Source organism: Myodes glareolus, chromosome 8 (assembly GCF_982192425.1).
Source record: "Myodes glareolus chromosome 8, mMyoGla1.1, whole genome shotgun sequence".
Classification (NCBI taxonomy): domain Eukaryota; kingdom Metazoa; phylum Chordata; class Mammalia; order Rodentia; family Cricetidae; genus Myodes; species Myodes glareolus.
Genome location: NC_142033.1, coordinates 53,757,455 through 53,775,399, shown reverse-complemented (window position 1 = coordinate 53,775,399; position 17,945 = coordinate 53,757,455). Strand labels below are relative to the sequence as shown.

Genomic DNA, 17,945 nt, shown 5'->3' with positions numbered 1-17,945 from the left:
GCCATGCCCATTTTGTGGGGGTGGGGGGGGCATTGAACCTAGAACTTTTTGTATGCTAGGCAAGCATTCTACCAACCAAGCTACATTCTCAGCATCTAAACACCTAATTTCAGATAAAATCAACAAGTGAATGGAAAGACAGCTACTTCAAATATAAGCCCAAGATTCACTGTCATCCTCATCCTGGCGGCGGAGCAGGGCACTCTGGGCTTAGACACCTTTTGAAATGCTGGGTCTAGTTAGTTTCTGCTAATGTCAGCCATGTATTCCTTCAAGGGCCATCTGGGATGGGAAGGGTTAATTGAGAACAAACTGAGCATTAACTGTGTGCATGTTATGCTAGTGATAAATAACATGCTTTACTGAGTTCATTTAACAATACAAAGTGCAGGTGTGTCTCTATAATTCACACAATACAAAAATATCCTTATCTGTCCCATCCTGACTGTTATGGTTTAGATAAACCGCTGCAGTTCCCTGAGGGGCAGCAGCGGGCCTTGAAGGGCAGCCGGTCCCACCACCTGAGGCCTCTGTGGGTCCCCGAGAGGTGGTGGGTGAGAGACCTCAGGGGATCCCAGGCAAGTGGGAGGTGGTGGGTGAGAGACCTCATTGGGTCTGGGGGAGCTGGTGAGAGACAGAGACGGATAGGCACACCATGCAGAGTGAGTATTTATTTAGTGGGTTATGGAAGGAAAACAAAGGGAGAGGGGAGAGAGAGAGAAGAGAGGAGAGGGGTGGAGAGAGAGGGGGCAGAGAGAGAGAAACAGAGAGAGGGAGAGAGAAGAGTGGGGGGAGAGAAGAGTCCTCAGCCACCTCTTTGGAAGAGAGATTGGGCAGAGAAAGAAAGAACGCAGGCTGAAAGTGGAAGGAAGATCTGCTTGCCTTGGCAGAAGGAGGGAGTGGGTGGGGCTTGTCCCTTAAAGGGATAGGACAGACCCCTATCAGTTCCCTGACTCAAGAGACTCCAAGCTTAGACTACCTCTATCTCAACATGGCCTTGAGCTCTATAATCTCCATGTTGCCCTCCAATGTCCTCTTCTAGGTGCACTGTTTTAGATATTCTTCTATTGCTATAACGACACAATAATCAAGACGCCTTACAACAGAAACGGTTTCATTTGGGGCTCACAGTTCCCAAGGGCAATAGAGTCCATGACTGTCATGGCCAGAAGCATGGCAGCAGGCATGCTTGGTATTGTGCCAGAGCAGTGTGCAGAGCTGACATCTGATTCACAAGACAGACCCTGGGAATGGTGTGGGCTTTTCTTTTTCTTTTTGGTTTTGTTTTTTTATACAGGGTTTCTCTACCTAGAACTCCCTATGAAGACCAGGCTGGCCTCAAAGTCACAGACATGTCTATCTGCTCCTGCCTCCTGAGTGCTGGTATTAAACATGTATACCACTATGCCTAGCTTTAGTATGGGATTTTCAAAGCACAAAGCCCCACTCCCAGTGACACATCTTCTCCAAGGCCACACCCTCTAATTCTTCCTAAATAGTTCCACCACCTGAAGAACTATGTAAATATATGGGCTGTAGGAGCTATTCTCGTTCAAATCATGGCAGATACCCTTAGAATCATTGGGTTTAGCGCCTTTCTAACCTACCACCATATTCTCAGTTTGAGGAACAACCTGGTATTTCCTAAAGGCTAACTCATAGGAAGGTAATGGAGTTCCAAATGGGCGGGAATCTTGGAGGACACCTTCGGCCACCATTTGTGCAGCTCTCTGTGGCAGACGGCTTCATCTCAAGGTTTCCATTTTACACTCTTTCATGGATGTGTCTTGTTTCCTCCTGCCTTTTCCTCTAGCTTTCTTGCCAGAAAGGCTTTGCAGACAGGAAGAAGGGGCTGGCCTGCTCTTCCAGATTTGATGAAAGAGCTCTTCGAAACTTCCAGATCTGCAGGGTTGTTTGTGTTTTTGCTGTGTGGGAGACCGTGTCTCCTACACACAAGGCAATCACTCTGCCACTGACTTAGACTCAGATTCGGGGCTGTTCTGGCTTCCTGGAGGCCCACTCTTTGGGAACTTTGCAGAGCACATCAGACATGCTGGATAAAGGCCAGATGCCTGTAATCCTAGTGCTTTAGAGGCCGAGGCAAGAAAATGAACATAAGCCGGGTGGTGGTGGCGCATGCCTTTAATCCCAGCACTCGGGAGGCAGAGGCAGGCAAATCTTTGTGAGTTTGAGGCCAGCCTGGTCTATAAGAGCTAGTTCCAGGACAGGCTCCAAAGCTACAGAGAAACCCTGTCTCGAACTTCCCCAACCCCCTTCCAAAAGAGAAAAAAAAAAAACCCAAGGAAATGAACATAGGTTCAAGACCAAACTGCGTGCAATAGTAAATTCCAGATCAATCAGTGATATACAGTGAGACCTTGTCTCTAAACACAGAAGCAATCAGAACACAACCACAGAAAGCTCAGTGACAGTTCCAGGGTGTGTAGCTCTTCGGTGTTGTCACTGTTTTCAAAGGTCTCAGAAGTCTCCCATAGTCCCTTTGGGTCCCATGTCTTTCCAGCCAAATTTTCACAGTTGGGGCTCTTCAGGGCTGCAGAGGGGAAGCAGAGAAAAGGCATTTAGGGGGCTTCCTGGCCAACTCAGCAGGGAATCAGGACTCAGATCTGAGATTGGGGTAGTAAAGCAAAGACTTCTGAGGAGACCACATTCTCCCAAGAACCTAGAAGACTTGAGGGAGGCTAACAGGCAGAGCTACCTATGGCAGAAAATGTAGCCATATGGGGTCTTGATTGGAAAAGGGTGCCACAGTAGTGACTACACACCTCCACCATGATTGCAATGTCACTGATGGCTGGTTGTGAAGGACAGGACCAACCTTCTTCTACCAGAAAATAGAGACAATGCTAAGACATCCTCTACATAATGATTTGGCTTTATTCACGAGTTTTGAAGGAGATTTAGGGATTGTAATTCTCTAAGGACGATGGGATAGACTTCCTGGTGCTTGTAGGAGTTCACTGCTTTGTCCAGAGCCTTTGTGGGAAGAGTTTCTGAATTCACTGGGTCTTAGCGTTAGGATTCCGCTCCGAATGATGGTGCATGCGGCCAGAGTCCATTCCAGCGCTCAGGTCTCTTTTCAGTTTTTCCAGCGGAATCCTCCCAAGGCTTCCAGTGTATCTGTGCACACAGGATTTTCTAGTATGAACTAAAGACACTATTAGGCAATAAAAACAATCTAATAATCTATAATCTACTAATGATTATAACCCCCTCAACCAATATTCATATAGTCAATCAATCGTAGTTAACTTCTCATGACATTCCAGTCATTGATGGGACATATACACAGAAAACTAGGACCTTGGTGATATTGTAGCCTCCCCAGTTGTGTTGAATCTAATGTTTCTGTGACCAAATCCCCTAGTGGCACAGTTCTTAGAATACAAGCCCGCCTGGTATGAACTGGTGAGTAACTGTGTGCCCAATTATAAGGCGTGAGTTTTTTTTTCTCCCCAAAGTTTTTCATCAGAAGAGAAAACTGAATTATTTTTCGAAGCCTATATTATCTTTTTAATTACGTAGTGACTCCTCATACACCTTACTCAGATCAACCTTTGTTGGGCTTGTGTGTGTGTGTGTGTGTGTGTGTGTGTGTGTATGTGTGCCGTGTTAGGGATACTACAAAATGACATGTTTGATAGTTTTATTGACAATCAGCTGTTGTGTGTGTGAGTCTTGATTATGACTCCCACCATGCTTGGAATTGTATAGACTACATTCTTCTTCTCTGGTACTTTCTTTCAAAATTAGCCACTTCACTGACTTTTCCTATGAATTTCAGAATAATGCTTTCAAATGGCACTAAATCAGTCTGCACTGAGCCTGGGAGGAGCCGGCATCTTTACCATGTTTGTCGCCCACTTAATGAGCAGGCTCTGCTTCTACATCTATTTAGGTCTTTCTTGATTTTTTTCAGCAACATATTCTAGTTGTCTGCTCTGAGATCTGTGCATATTAGACATACACACTCTATTTATTTGGGAATTTTGAGTAGTATTCTAAATAATATGTTTAGATGATCTTTTTTATGTTAGTCTCATATCCTGCCAGTTTGCCAAACTCAAGTTAAACTAGAGGTTATAAAAACTGTGCGTTATTTGTTATTCTCATAGAAAATTGCCACTGGCAAATGGGGACATTCTTTTACTGATGTACAAATATCAGTGGGAATCCAATAATCAAGTACAATTTAAATATTAGGTGAGCTCCAGGCATGGTGATAATACTGATAATCCCAGTATTAGGGAGGTGGAGGCAGAAGATCAGGAGTTCAAGGTCATACTCTGCTACTGAGGAGTTGGAGGCTAGCCTGAGCTACGTGAGACCCTGTCACAAAACCAAACCAAACAAGAGGCTAGATGGTACTAAAACCAGCAGAGCTGCTGAGCTGTTAGCTAGTTCAGCTATTGTTTTAGCTCTTTGTTGGCCTTTTGACTCTATCATCGAATCAAATTTTTGTTCTAAGATTTATCTTGCCGGGCGGTGGTGGGGCACGCCTTTAGTCCCAACACTTGGAAGGCAAAGGTAGGTGGATCGAGGCCAGCCTGGTCTACATGAGCGAGCTCCTGGACAGCGAGGGCTGTTACACAAAGAAACCCTAACTCAAACAAAAAACAAACAAACATCGAGAGAGAGAGAGAGAGAGAGAGAGAGAGAGAGAGAGAGAGAGAGAGAGAGATATAAAAGAAAAAGAAAAAAATCATCCTCAGCCGGGCGGTGGTGGTGCACATTTTTAATCCCAGCACTCGGGAGGCAGAGGCAGGCAGATCTCAGTGAGTTTGAGGCCAGCCTGGTCTACAAGAGCTAGTTCCAGGACAGGCTCCAAAGCTACAGAGAAACCCTGTCTCGAAAAACAAAAAACAAAAACAAAAACAAAAAAAAAAAAAAAAAAGGAAGAATTCATCTCTTTTTCTGGCTATAAATTAGGTCTTGGCATAGGTCAGCCAGCCCCTCCCTCCCCTAGGCTCTCTGTGTCCGACACTTGGCTCCTCCAGGACACGCGGGGCGCTGTGGTCCCTGGCACCGAGGCGGCGCTCTTTCTCCGCCTCCTCGGTGGGGACTGAGGCTTTCGGGACGGTGGCGGTAAGATGGCGGCGTCCATGGGCTGTCTTGAGCCGGTGGAGGGAGAAGGCAGCACGGGAAGCAGGGCGTCCGGGGTGGAACTGTCGCTCCCCTCGGACCCCGCGGCTCCCGCCCCGCTGTGCCCACACGGTGGGTCGGTGTCTGTGCTCAGCCTGACCGGCTGGCGCCAAAGGCATTTTAGGACTTGTCTATGGAAGAGAAAAGGCTTTTCTCTGTCCCTCTTCCTCACCTTGTGTGATGCTTGAATACCACCCGTTTTCAGAAAGTGTTTTTCCGTGTGTTTAAGAAACCCCTAGAGAAGTCCTGACTGTTGGCGCTTTGGCTCCAGAGCTGTTAACGTCTCTGCTTTGGGGAGCGGGGTAGGGGGTAAGCCGAATGAAGGATGCAGGGGACTGAAGAATTCCCGTTGACAAGTTCTTAGGGGAATTTCATTTGTTTGTTTTTGTTGTTTTGTTTTTGAGTTAAAATGAACAAATACAATAACGACAAAAGGGAAGTCAAATCAACTTTCGCTCTTGGATAAAGAGCACTGTCCAATTGTAAAGCGTAGGTTTTCACCGAAAAGACACCCGCGTTGTCCCCAGTTTTGACACGTCTTCAAGTTCTTTGGGCTTTTCCTTTTGTTTATCCAAGTCTGTTCCTTTAAGTCTACTTTCATTATGGACCCAAGCTGGTGTTTAATAATGTAAACAGCAAGCATTTTCTTTTTGGAGGGATTCTAATATTCTAGTGCATCAATGTTACAACTGAATAAAGTTTATCACAGAGAATAGTGCATTGGATTATAAATTATGCATAATGCCTAAGTAAATTTTATGCAAAATAATTTGTAGACTGCAGCTTGACGCTTCTTTTTCTTTCCTGTTCTCAAACTAGGGCCCACTCTTCTGTTTGTAAAAGTGAGCCAAGGGAAGGAAGAAACACGGAAGTTTTATGCCTGCTCAGCCTGCAGAGATAGAAAAGACTGTAATTTTTTTCAATGGGAAGATGAAAAGGTATGATAACATTTTTTTGGCCAGATTTATTGAGAATGAACCAATCAATAAACATACAGTTTAAAGATTATATAAAGTGATATCTTTTATTAATTTTTATACACTGGTATTTTTTAAGATTTAGTTTTAGCTATGTGTTTGTGTGCCTTCTTATGGGTATGTTCAAATGTATGCTGATGCTTATGGCTATCAGAAGAGGTCTTGGAATCCTCTTGAACTGGTGTTACAGGCAGTTGGGAGCCTCCTGACGTGGTTGTTTTGAATAGACTTGGGTCTTAGAGTAGTATTTGATCTCAACTGCTGTGCCATCTCTCCAGCCCCAAAATAAATACGTTAAAAGGGAAGAAAATCCCAAGCTTTGAATTTTTTTTTTTTAAATTCTGGAGATTGGAGTTGTTACTTGTCTCTGAACTTTGATACTGTTGTGTTATTGTTGTGATACTGTTGTGTTACTGTTGTGTTACTGTTGTTGCTGTTGTGATACTGTTGTGTTACTGTTGTGTTACTGTCTCTAGAGAGAATGAGCGTGAGCAGTCAGCCTCAGTGTTTGAACTTCAATTCTAGTCTTTATTAATTTAATTAATTTATTTATTTGAGACAGGGTTTCTCTGTAGCTCTGGCTGTCCTGGAACTCACGATGTAGACCAGGCTGGCTTTGAACTCACAGAGATACGCCTGCTTCTGCTTACTGAGTGCTGGGGTTAAAGGCGAGCATCACTACTCTCAGCAGCTTCCACTTTTGTTAACAAGAATATTAGAAAACCACTTTTATTTATTTCATTTATTTCTCATGAGCTCTGGAAACTGGGAAGTCCAAGCTAACAAGGGGTGGTGGTGTGTTCCACCCTCCTGATAATAAATAAATTGACTGAATACGATTTGCTCTCTCTTTCAGTTGTCGGAAGCTAGACTTGCTGCCCGAGAAGCTCATAACCAAAGATACCAGCCCCCTCTGTCCCGAGCACAGTGCATAGAAAGGTATTGGAGTGATGTCTTTTTTTCTTTATCATTTTGACAATAATGTTGCTTTTATTTTTTCTGTTCCTTTTATCTTACTTTCATTTATTTATTTTTAACACAAGGCTTTCCACTTGAATCACTGGTATGTGTGCAATTCACTGGATTTGATTGCACTCACGATGTGTGCAGCCATTACTGCTGTTTCCTAAACGTTTTTATCCAATCAGACAGAAATTCTGTCACTATGAAGTGTAACTCCTAATTCCGCCTCCCCAGACCTTGGTGACTTCTTACTTACTGTTTGTTGCTATGAATTTGATCATTCTGGGTACATATGAGTGGAATAATATAATATCTGCTCTTGATATCTATGGTTTTTACATTTAGCATGTTTTCAAGGCACATTCATGTTACAGTATATGACAAAGCTTTCTCTTTTGACTAAAATTCATTGTATGAATGAACCACATTTTGAAAGCCCATCTATTGATGGCACTGGCTTACTTGCACGTTTTGACTGTCATGAATAGTGCTTCAGTGCACAGACTTACAAAGTGTGTGTTTTCATGTCTTTCCAGTGGACACAGCGGGGCTTGGTCGTGTGGTAGCTATTCTTTTTGAGGAGCCGCCAAACTCTTCCACGGTGGCTGAGAACAGTTTAATGTCCCTGTCAGCACTGGATAGAGGTTCTCCACATTCTTGCTAACATTTCCTTTTTTGTTGTTTATTTTTTTCAAGACGGTTTTTCTGTGTAGTCCTGGCTGTCCTGGAACTTACTCTGTAGACCAGAGAACTCACAGAGAGCCACCTGCCTCTGCCTCCCAAGTGCTGGGATTAACGGTGTCCACTACCACTGTCCGGCTAACATTTACTTTTCTTGTGTGATGCTGGAGATCAAACATCACAGGTCTTTGTGTGTGGGAGGCAGGTGATGTAGCTCTAAATTACACCATAGCCATATTATTATGATTTTTAATGTGTGTGTGTGTGCAAAAGCAGGTTCCGCAACAGGCACCCTGAGGTCCCAGGACATCTTTAAGAGGTGTTCTCAGTTTGCTTGAGGTGGGGTCTGTCGTGTTCGCTGCTGTGGGGACCAGGCTAGTTTGTCTGCAAGCTGCTGGGGATTCTGCTCTCCCCACCCGCTGTCTTCCCCTAGGGGCTCTGTGAATACAGGTATGGAACACACGCCCACCCAGCTTTTAGGGAAATGTTCAGCTTGGAACACAGGCACTGCTCTCTCGTTTTTAGTATTGTCCTAGTAGTTGAGAAGATCTATGTTGTGGTTTTGATTTTTATTTCCCTAATTAGTACTGATGTTTATTTCATGTGCGTATTGGAATTTGTGATTTCTTTGGAGAATTATCTATTCTAGTACTTTTGTCCTGTGTGTGAGTGTGTGTATGTGTGTTATGAAGATCTATTGAGGGAGGAGACAGCAGAGTAGGCTCAGTCCTTGGCTTCTGCTTTCCTTGTGGCCTCTAGTACGTTGCCCAGCTCCTGACTTGTGTTGGCATTGATATTTGTTCCCTTGCTCTTGATGAACTTGAGCGCTCACTTGTCCTTGAGACTTTGAGCAGCTCCATGGCTGTATTGCAAAGCCTGTTTATCCATGGGCTTAAAAAATTGATTTATTTTTATGAGTGTTATGCCTTTATGCCTTCATGTGTATCTGTGTACCATATTCATACCTGGTGCCTATAGAGGCCAGAAAAGGGCATTGAATTTCCTGGAACTGGAATTAGAGATGATTTTAAGCCACCATATTTATGCTGGGAACTGGACCCAGGAATACTGGAAGAGCAGTATCCTTTCTTAACAGATGAGCCATCTTTCCAGACCCTAGCCATTGTGTTCTGTGTGTGTGTGTGTTGTGTGTGTTTTGTTTTGAGATAGAATCTTACTATACAGCTCTTCTTGGATTTGATCTTACAATTTGTGTGCTTCTGCCTCTCAAGTGCAGGATTATGGGTGAATCTATAAATATTTTAAGACTGGCATTATTAAAATGTTACTGGATGCGTTGGAATTCACAGACTTATTTCCGTAGGAAACCCGTGACAAGAATTCATTTCAGCCCTGACTCTTCGGCATAGTGCTCCATGTGCTGGGCGAAGCTGTCCAGGAAGCCGTGTCTGATTGACAGTTTACTGATGCCAGATAGGTTTTCATTTATGGTGCTTCCTTCTGCTACCCAGGCTTCAGCATTCAGCACTGTGAAGCCTTATTCTGGCCAAGTGAAAAAGAGTTCTGTGGCCTGTTTAAAATATCTTGCTTCAAGTTGGGGGTGGTTATGAATCCTTTAATCACAGCACTGGGAGTCAGAGGTAGGTGGTCCTCTCTGTGAGTTTCAGGCCTGCCTGGTCTATCTATGTAGGGAGTACCAGGCCAGCCAGGGTGAAGAAGAGAGATCCTTTTTCAACACACTAAAGCAAACCCAACCCAAACTATAACGCTTGAACAGTTATATAAAATATCTTTTCTGAACTTTCTTAGACTTTAAAGCTTGTGATAGAGGATGCTTTTCTAAGATAACTTGATTGTCCTTCACTTTAGTACTTAACCAGAGGGGTCTGTTTCCTGGGTAGGAGCTCAGTCAACAATGAAAGATGTTGAGAAGGGAGTGAGGGTAAGTGAGCACTCTTGAGAGGCTGGTGCCCAGCAGTGCCCCTGAGGTGACCTTCAGTCTTGCCAAGGTGGCCACACTCGGTGGAAATTGGAGGCTTGGAGCCATGAAGTAACTTGAACTTCATCCTGTTAGGATGACTGAACTGTGATTCATGCTCTCTGCCTCTCTGATTCAAAGTATCATTTTAGACATGAAAGAAAATAGTGATTCGTGACTGACAATGATTTCCTGTGTAGACAGGAGATAAAGCTATGTCAGGATGTGATTATCGTAGCTGTAGGAAACAGAATATTGATGGTTTGGGAAGTAGTAAAGCGTGGCCTGCACTTTCTGCCCAGCAGCCCATCCCTTTTGCAGCCGTGTAGGATTTGGTTCTTCCTGGCTTTTATTTTTCCTCAGTGTGTAACATGAAGGGGCCACCTGTTTGTTGGGGTTTTTGTCCCATCCAGTACCCCACAGCTGGCAAGCCCAAAGAAAATCACACAAAGATTTCTATAAGTTATAAAGCTGATTGGCCCGTTAGGCTAGGCTTCTTATTATCTAACACTTGCATCTTGATTAACCCATTTTTCTGATCTATGTTAGCCATGTGGCTCAGTACCTTTTTCAGCTGGGCGACTCACAACCTGCTGCTTCGGTGATCTGGGCAGGAGAGGGAGGAATCAACTTCCTCCTTCCCAGAATTCTCCTGCTCTCCTTGCATCATTTCCACTTCCTGTCTGGTTTTCCTGCCTACACCTCCTGCCTGGCCAATCAGCGTTTATTTAAAACATGATTGACAGAATACAGACAATTCTCCCGCATCAGTGAAACCACCAAGCTGTACCACTCTATGGGTAGAAAGAAAGGTTTGTAGGAGAGGCAGAGAGGAGCAAAATGGTGGAAAAGCAAGGGGATTTTATGACAGTCAGCAGGGTGGGGTCTTGGAGCTGACTGACCAGGACTGGATGCCTTTGCCCAAAGTTGGTTTAAGGGAGGGTCCTAGTAAACAGAACCCTCTGTAGCTCTCTGTTTACCAGATAACAATCCTTCTGTGTACCTGGCCAAAGTTCTTCTATTTAGAACATTTTCATCAGCACAGACATTTTGGCGGGGCGGGGGCACATTAGACACTAAAATGTGCTTTTTTTTTTACAGAGTTGTGATAATAATATGTATATAGTTTTGTACTCTGCTGTCAGCCATTTTTGTCTGTTAAGCGTGTTTTCATGTCACATAAGGATATTGGTGACGTGGTTAGACCCTAAGGAGATCTAGACGATCCTTTTCTATGCATAATAAACTTCTAGTCTGGAAGTAGAATTCATTCTCATCCCCGTATTGCCAGAGTGTGGGAGTTATTTTTTACACATACCTCATATATTCAAGGCAAGCACCCATTACTTAATTATGTTTAAGTTAAAGACCTGATAAAGAGTATTTTATTTTGGTTATTTGAAGCAGGCTGTCACTGTGTAACAACCCTAACTGTCTTGGAACTTGCTTTGTAGACCAGTTGGCCTCAAACTCACAGTAATTCACCTGCCTCTGCCTCCCATGTGCTGGGATAAAGTGTATTCCACCACGCCTGGCTGATAAGGAATTTTTTTAAAATCTGTTTTTAGATTTATTTTCTCTTATGGTTTTTTTTTTTTTGCCTTCATGTATGTATGTTCACCATGTGTGTCCCTAATGCCTGAGGAGGCCAAAAGAAGATATTAGATTTCTTGGAACCACAGTTATAGATATTTCTAAGCCATCATTTAGGTTCTGGGAGCCAAACCCTGGTCCTCTATAACAACAACAAGTGTCCTTAACTATTGAACCATCTCTCTGGCTCCTGTTAAATAAATTTTTTAAATATATAATTAATCTATAAAATTGGCTAAAATATGAAGTATTGAATTTCCAAAAAGCTATTTGGTATGGGGGAGAGGCGGGGAGGACGGCAGTAACTTCATATATTTTATGCTGATCTCTTGAGAGTATGTTTTGATAAAATTATCTTCAACATCTTAAACCATATATGACCCATAACCTTGGGTTTTATTGTCAGAAACCCCTGTCCCTCCAGTCATTTGTTCGTTCAGCAGGTATTCGTTAAGACTGAACAGGAGTGCTGCCATTGGAGCCAATGTGTGCGTATACACACAAAGATGCAGAGTATAAAGAATGTCTTTTTTTTAATTTATAAAAGTTTATTAATTTATAAAAGTTTCCATTTCCGCCCCTCCTCCCAACACCCTCCCACTCCCCCCTAAAGAATGTCTTAAGTGAGTGTCAGCTCACTTCGCTGAGACGACTTAGGTGCTCAGGAAAACAAGGGCATTACTGCTGACTCCTGCATTAGCTGACCCGCACACCGTGAAGACGTAGCATCTAATCGGGTTTGGGAAATTCATAGAGGCTGAATTGATTTCACTACATGACTTTCTAGTCGATGCCCTAATGTTTTGTTATCTACTGTGTGGAGTAAAAGTTCTAGGTAGGTCATTCTTCTAAGATTTATCTTAAGATAAATCAGCTTGATATCTTGGCGTTTTAAAAATCAAAGCTTGGTGGATTACCTGTTCCTTTAATATGCCTTCATGTTGAGATTAGGAGTTTGGCTTTGTGTGTGAATGAACCTAAGGGTGATATATTCTTGAGATTGTAATTGTTTTCTAATTTAGGTAATTTAATCATGTCAACTCATCTGTAAATTAGCTTATTAAAGAACTATATTGCAAGCATAAATCATATTTAAACTTGATACTTAGGATAGAACACACCATGGTCTCAGTGTAAGTAGGAAGAGCTTCCTACTGCCTTTTTTCTTTTTTAGATAAGGTCTTGGTCTGTAGCCCAGGCTAATCTTGAACTTACAATCTTCCTGCTTCAACCCCCCCAAGTGCTGGTCTTACAGGCATGGACTGTGATTCCCAGTTGACTCGTGTTGTTTTGAAATTGTTAGAGCAGGATGATGCAGTAAGAGGAATAGATCTTTGTTACCCAGTGTTTGCTGTGGGCCTGGGAATGTTGCACAGATTTCTGGTTTATGGAATGGTGTTTGATAAGCATTTTTTATAACATGGTCTTTGAATCGTGTTATATTTCATAGATGCTCAACTGACAGATTTACATTTTGTGCCTGAGATTTGCTTTTCTTTATAGTTTTTAGCTGCCTGTTATGCTTTAAAATGTGTTAATATTCTATTACATGGTGTACTTCCATCCTTATTGCGACCTATGATGTCTGAGGGGAAGATAAATTTGAATGTGGAGATCAGTGTTAATTTATGTGCATCCAGATAATTTTGCTTGGTTGATATTTCATTTGGTTATTTTTTTTTTAGAACTCATTTAAACTTAGATTTTCAAGGTCTGCTGTTAGACAAATGCCATAAACATAATTTGTGTACTCCAGGAAAGGCAAATGGAACATCAAATGGAGATCAATAAAAATGACATTTCAAAATGCTAGCCTGCAATTTGTGAATCATGCTGAGCCATGCGGCAGAATGAAATTTCCTCTCCCTCAGGGCATGTGCAGTAAACAGGAGGCAGGAGCTGAGTAATCCTGAGAGCTTCCGGCTCCTGTTCCTTCTTCTCTCAAACTTCAGAAGCCAGCCTGAATGCTAAATTTAAAGCGGTGTAAGTGAATGATGATGTTGTGGTCATGAGATAAAAAAGAGATGTGAGATCTGTTTGTCTTGCATCAAGAAAGGCTTACTGAGATGGCTGTGGGGGCCTCTGAAGAGTAGTTTGGGAGGTGTTAAAGGTAGGAAGCTGTCAGGGTACAGACAGTAGTGTGCTTTGCTCCTCTTGTATTAGTTACTCTCAGGTGAGTGAATTGTCCTCCTGCCCACTATTGCTTTCTGTATCAGTTGCTTTTCTATTGTTGGGATAAAACACATAACCAAGGCAACTTTATAAAAGAAAACATTTAAATGGGCGTTTGTTCCAGAGAGTTGAGTCCATTATGATGGACCAAAGAGATGGTAGCAGGAACAGTGGAGAGTTCATATCTTGAACCATAGCAGGAAGTAGAGAGCACCAACTAGCATGAGTCTTGAAACCTCAGAGCCAGCCCCTGGTGACATACTTCCTCTAGCAAGGGCCCACCTGAGGCTACCAACTGGGTACCAAGTATTCAGATGCCTGAGACTTAGGGAGGACAATTAATTCAAACCACCACACTTACCTTCCTAGAGAATTCATGGCTTTTACCTTCAGCTGGCTGTTCCCCTGTGTGGTAGGTAGTTCAATTGAGTATCAGAATCTGATTGAACATCTTGCATTCCATCTGCATGTGGGATTGTTTTCCTCTTCCTATTGCTGTGGTCAGTACCCTGACAAAAGCAACCTAAAGAAGAGAGGACTATTCTGGCTCACAGTTTGAGAGTGTGGTCCGTCTTGGCAAGGATGTCGTGGGGGCCAGGGCTTGAGGCGCTGGTCACTTCCGTCTGTCTCAAGAAGCAGCATAGCGAGCGCTGGTGCTCTGGAGCTTTCTCCTGCCTGTGCAGTGCGGGACACAAGCCCAGGGAAGGGTGGTACCCTTTATTCAGGCACTCTTCCCACCTGAGTTAACCTGTCACAGCTCTGCCTAGAGGCTTGTTTCCTTGATTGCAGATGCTATCAAATTGATGACCACATGAACTGTCTCAGGCATCTTCCTTGTTTCTTAGCTCTTATAAAGCCTGTGTTTGTTGTGGTTGGCAAGTGCATTCATCTCCAGAACCAAATGTGCCTGCATGGTAGTGTGCCTTCATGTTAAGCCATGGCTTGATGGCAGACAATCCTTTACTGGGATTCAAGTGATGTACAGTACTGACTTAAATATGTGATGGCTTTAGAAACTGGGATCACACTTTCATGTGAGCGTACAGTTGAGTTCCACCTCAACTGACAGCAGTTACCCGTCCAATCTCAATAGCATCCATGAGCTAAAATAAAATGTAAAATATGTGATGAAATAACATTCTTGATTTTGCTTTGATCCAGAGTGATGCACTTTTTTTTTGATAGCATGATTGTGAGAAAGAGGCCCTCAACCCTACAATAATGAGGTCAAGATACTCCAAGTATTGGGCTTCCTGCAGTTCCTTCCTCCAGAACCCATGCCAGCCCAGACAAACTCTTACACTCACACAGCTGATGTTCAGAGTCCGCTTTGGCACAAACACAAACCAGTGTTTTTTATAGTCACAGCACAAATTCTACCCGCTTCTGTGTTAACTTACTGGCGTGGAGCACAGTTGATGATCATCTGTATAGCCCTGCCCCAAACTCGCCATCCTCTGGGGCTCAAGGTTCTCTCCCCACTCTGACACATGGTCTCCATCGGGAAGTAGACTGTCCAGTGCGTCCTACTCTAGGATGTACCACAAGCTCCTCGCTAAGCAGGTGCCACCTGCTCGGGAAGACAGGGCCGGGGCCCACTGCTCCTGCTTTTTTGTCATCTGGCAAACTCAAGCCCAAGCACCTCTGGCATTGGAAATAAGTCACTTGGATTTTGTTGTCACGGTGAATCAGCTAATTTTTGGCTGTCTTGTAACGATCTGCATGCCCTGGGTTTTGTTGTCTACTTCTGCTTGTTCTCTTTATATTATAGTTTATGTGTTCTCCATTGGGGGAGGTTATATCTTTCTATCACCTTGGAAACTTTGTTGTATGTCCTGTGTGTGTAAGTGCAGGTGTATGTGAACCACAGCACAGGCAGAGGTCAGGGGACAACTTCTGGGAGTTGGTTCTTCCCTTCCAATGTGGTTTTGTGAACCCTGGAGATGGGACTCAAGTCACCAGACTGTTGTGGCAAGTGCTGTGACTTACTAGGTACTAAGTCACCTTGCCTGCCCTCCTTTGTATATTTGGATGCCATGTCTAATCCTTTCTCTGACTTTCATCACTGTAAAATGAGAAAAGGCCATCTGTTTCTTCCTTGTGTTTTATTTCTTTCATTTTAGTTGATTTTTTTCTTTAGTTACCTTTGAATCTTTTGAATGTGTCTTAGAATTCTTTTACTTGACTCTTTTAGTTTTAGGTTATATGTTGGCCTAGACACTGTTCCATAGCAAAGCCTCTGCACCCCAGCTGGCTCCTAGCCTCTCTCCTGTTTGTCCTGTCTTCCTGTGTTGTGCTGCAGCCTTTGTCCTCACCTTTGCTCTGATTCTGTGACTTGCTTCAGTGCCATAATAGTCCCCTTGGCAGGACTTGTTTATGGATCTATTTGGCTGAAAGTCAAAGCAGTTTCCATTTTGAAGCAAGTCTTTTATTTAAAAGTTTTACATAAGAATCTGTATGTAGCTACTCTGTGATTCCATTTATGTGACATGTCTAGGGTAGACAAATTCCTGGAGACTAGAAGTAGATTAGTGGTGGGCAAGGCTGGGGATGGAGTAATGGGGAGCAGCTGCAAATGGGGTGAGGTTTCTTTTGGTGGGGATGAAAATGATCTGGAATTAGGCTACGGCATTGTAGCATGACTTTTAAATACCGTTTGCCATTCATTGACCACACAGCAACTGGTGAGTTGTGTGGCATGCGAATTCCATCTCAACTTAAAAGATCTGTCTGAGGCAGGAGAAGCAAATAGTCCTGAGGCTTCAAGAAGAACTGTTCTTGCTCGAAGTAGCTACAGCCAACTCTTTTAGATGATTTCTTTTAGATTTGGCCTTCCTACTTTTACTTCTTTTTGTGCACTGTAAGGCAGACTGGTTCGTTGTTCCCTTTTGTGATATTAAGATCGATATTAGCTAGCCTATCTAAAACCTACCAGTCTTTCAGCTGGTGAGCTTTAGCAGTAATTGCTGTTGCCTAGAGCTTAGGAAGGGCTGCAGAATCTGATTGTTGCGTAATGCATAGCTCTGTGGAACCACTGCTGTGGATCACCTTGTTGAAGCTTGTGTGGGGAACAAAGATACGTGTTGAATTCTTCCCCTTCTGTCCTTTTTGTTTGTGTGTTTATTTCTGCACTGGAGACCAACACCGTGGCGTTGTAGTCTGCAAGAGTACAGTTAGCTTTCTACATCAGCGTTTGCTCTGCAGCTTGGAGAAGTTTGCTTGCTAGTTCAGTGCCTATCTGAAGATTTTCTTAGGGCTTTGTGCATATTTGACAGTGCTGACTGTGATTAAGGAGATGTTAATGTCCCTGTCCACCCATTATTTTGTCTAACTAGGTTGACTGGAAACTCCAGCAGATGAAATCTAAGAATAACTAGGGGATGGCATGGGGGTTTCCTCGGGAAGACGTCACCTCGAGGCTTCCTTCGTGGAAGTTGACTCCTTGTCATTTTTGTGAGGGATCTGCGTGTCTTTGCTGTTTTCCCTCCCCCAGTGCTAGAGTTAATAAACACATTGGGTAGCCATGTTCTTTTCACATAGGTGCAAGGCTCTTTTGGGGTCCATGTGGCTACTTCAGTCATGGTCTGCTCACCCCTTCCAGGCGGTGTGTGGTCAGCTGCTCCCTCCCTCCCTCTGTTTCCTCCAGTCACTGTTCTGGGAGATCAGTTGTACAGTATCTGAAAACTTATTTTGTATGTTTTGTCAGATTTTTGAGGGTCAGATGGTAAATCTGGACTCCATGAGTCCGTCACTGGTGGAGAGACAGCTGTGGTGACTTCACACCAGGACTGCTGAAGGCTCTGCTGGACTTCCCACTGGCCATCTGGGCCTTAGGGTCCTTCCTTGCTGACCTCACTATGTGTCACTCTGAAGTTTCCTCATCTCTTCCTCTCTTTCTTCTTTTTAGTCAAGGATGAAGCTGTCAGAGGAGCCCTTAGGGGGCTAGAGACATTTTGTTTGTAGGCAGCAGCTGATTTCATGCTGTAACCATTTAGAATACTCGCCACTGCCTTGGGGCCTTTGGAGTGAAACTGCTTAAAAAGTTCTAATGGTCTCTGGGTTCCTCTTTTATAGCTTCTGCCATGCGGATCCCAACTGATGCTGTTGACGTGCCGGATGCAGGAACCCTGTAGCACAGCGCCGCGTGCCGTGCTTACCCTCACACCTGCTGCTCATTTCTTTTCCTTCTGTGTGCTTAGTCTGATTTTATAACATAATGACTGTGTTTTCTTCAATAATCTTTAATACATTGAAGAAAGAAAAGAAATGGAAATGTGGTAACTCTGGAATCACATTTGAAAACAAATAAGTGGGGGAGGGGGTATCCAGTACTGACCCGGTTTCTGGTTTTTGAGACTGGCTTACCATTTAGTCCAGGCTGGCCTGGGAGTCATGGTCTTCCTCTTTTGGTTTGTGGGTGCTGGGGCTGCAGACCTATGCTGCCCCAGCTGGCTCCGAAT

The 17,945-nt window shown here is 43.6% G+C and overlaps 1 protein-coding gene across 2 annotated transcripts in view; it reads left to right on the top strand.

Annotated features, from left to right (window-relative positions):
• Nucleotides 1-5,096: 5,096 nt before the first annotated feature.
• Zcchc4 (zinc finger CCHC-type containing 4) overlaps nucleotides 5,097-17,945 on the top strand; it is a 42,410-nt gene continuing 29,561 nt past the window's right edge. For both annotated transcript variants that reach the window (XM_085691897.2, XM_087909040.1), the window contains exons 1-3: nucleotides 5,097-5,232; nucleotides 5,980-6,098; nucleotides 6,994-7,076. In XM_085691897.2, coding sequence (XP_085548023.2) covers nucleotides 5,109-5,232; nucleotides 5,980-6,098; nucleotides 6,994-7,076 — 326 coding nt within the window. In that variant the 5' untranslated portion in view covers nucleotides 5,097-5,108. The remainder of the gene's footprint in view (nucleotides 5,233-5,979; nucleotides 6,099-6,993; nucleotides 7,077-17,945) is intronic.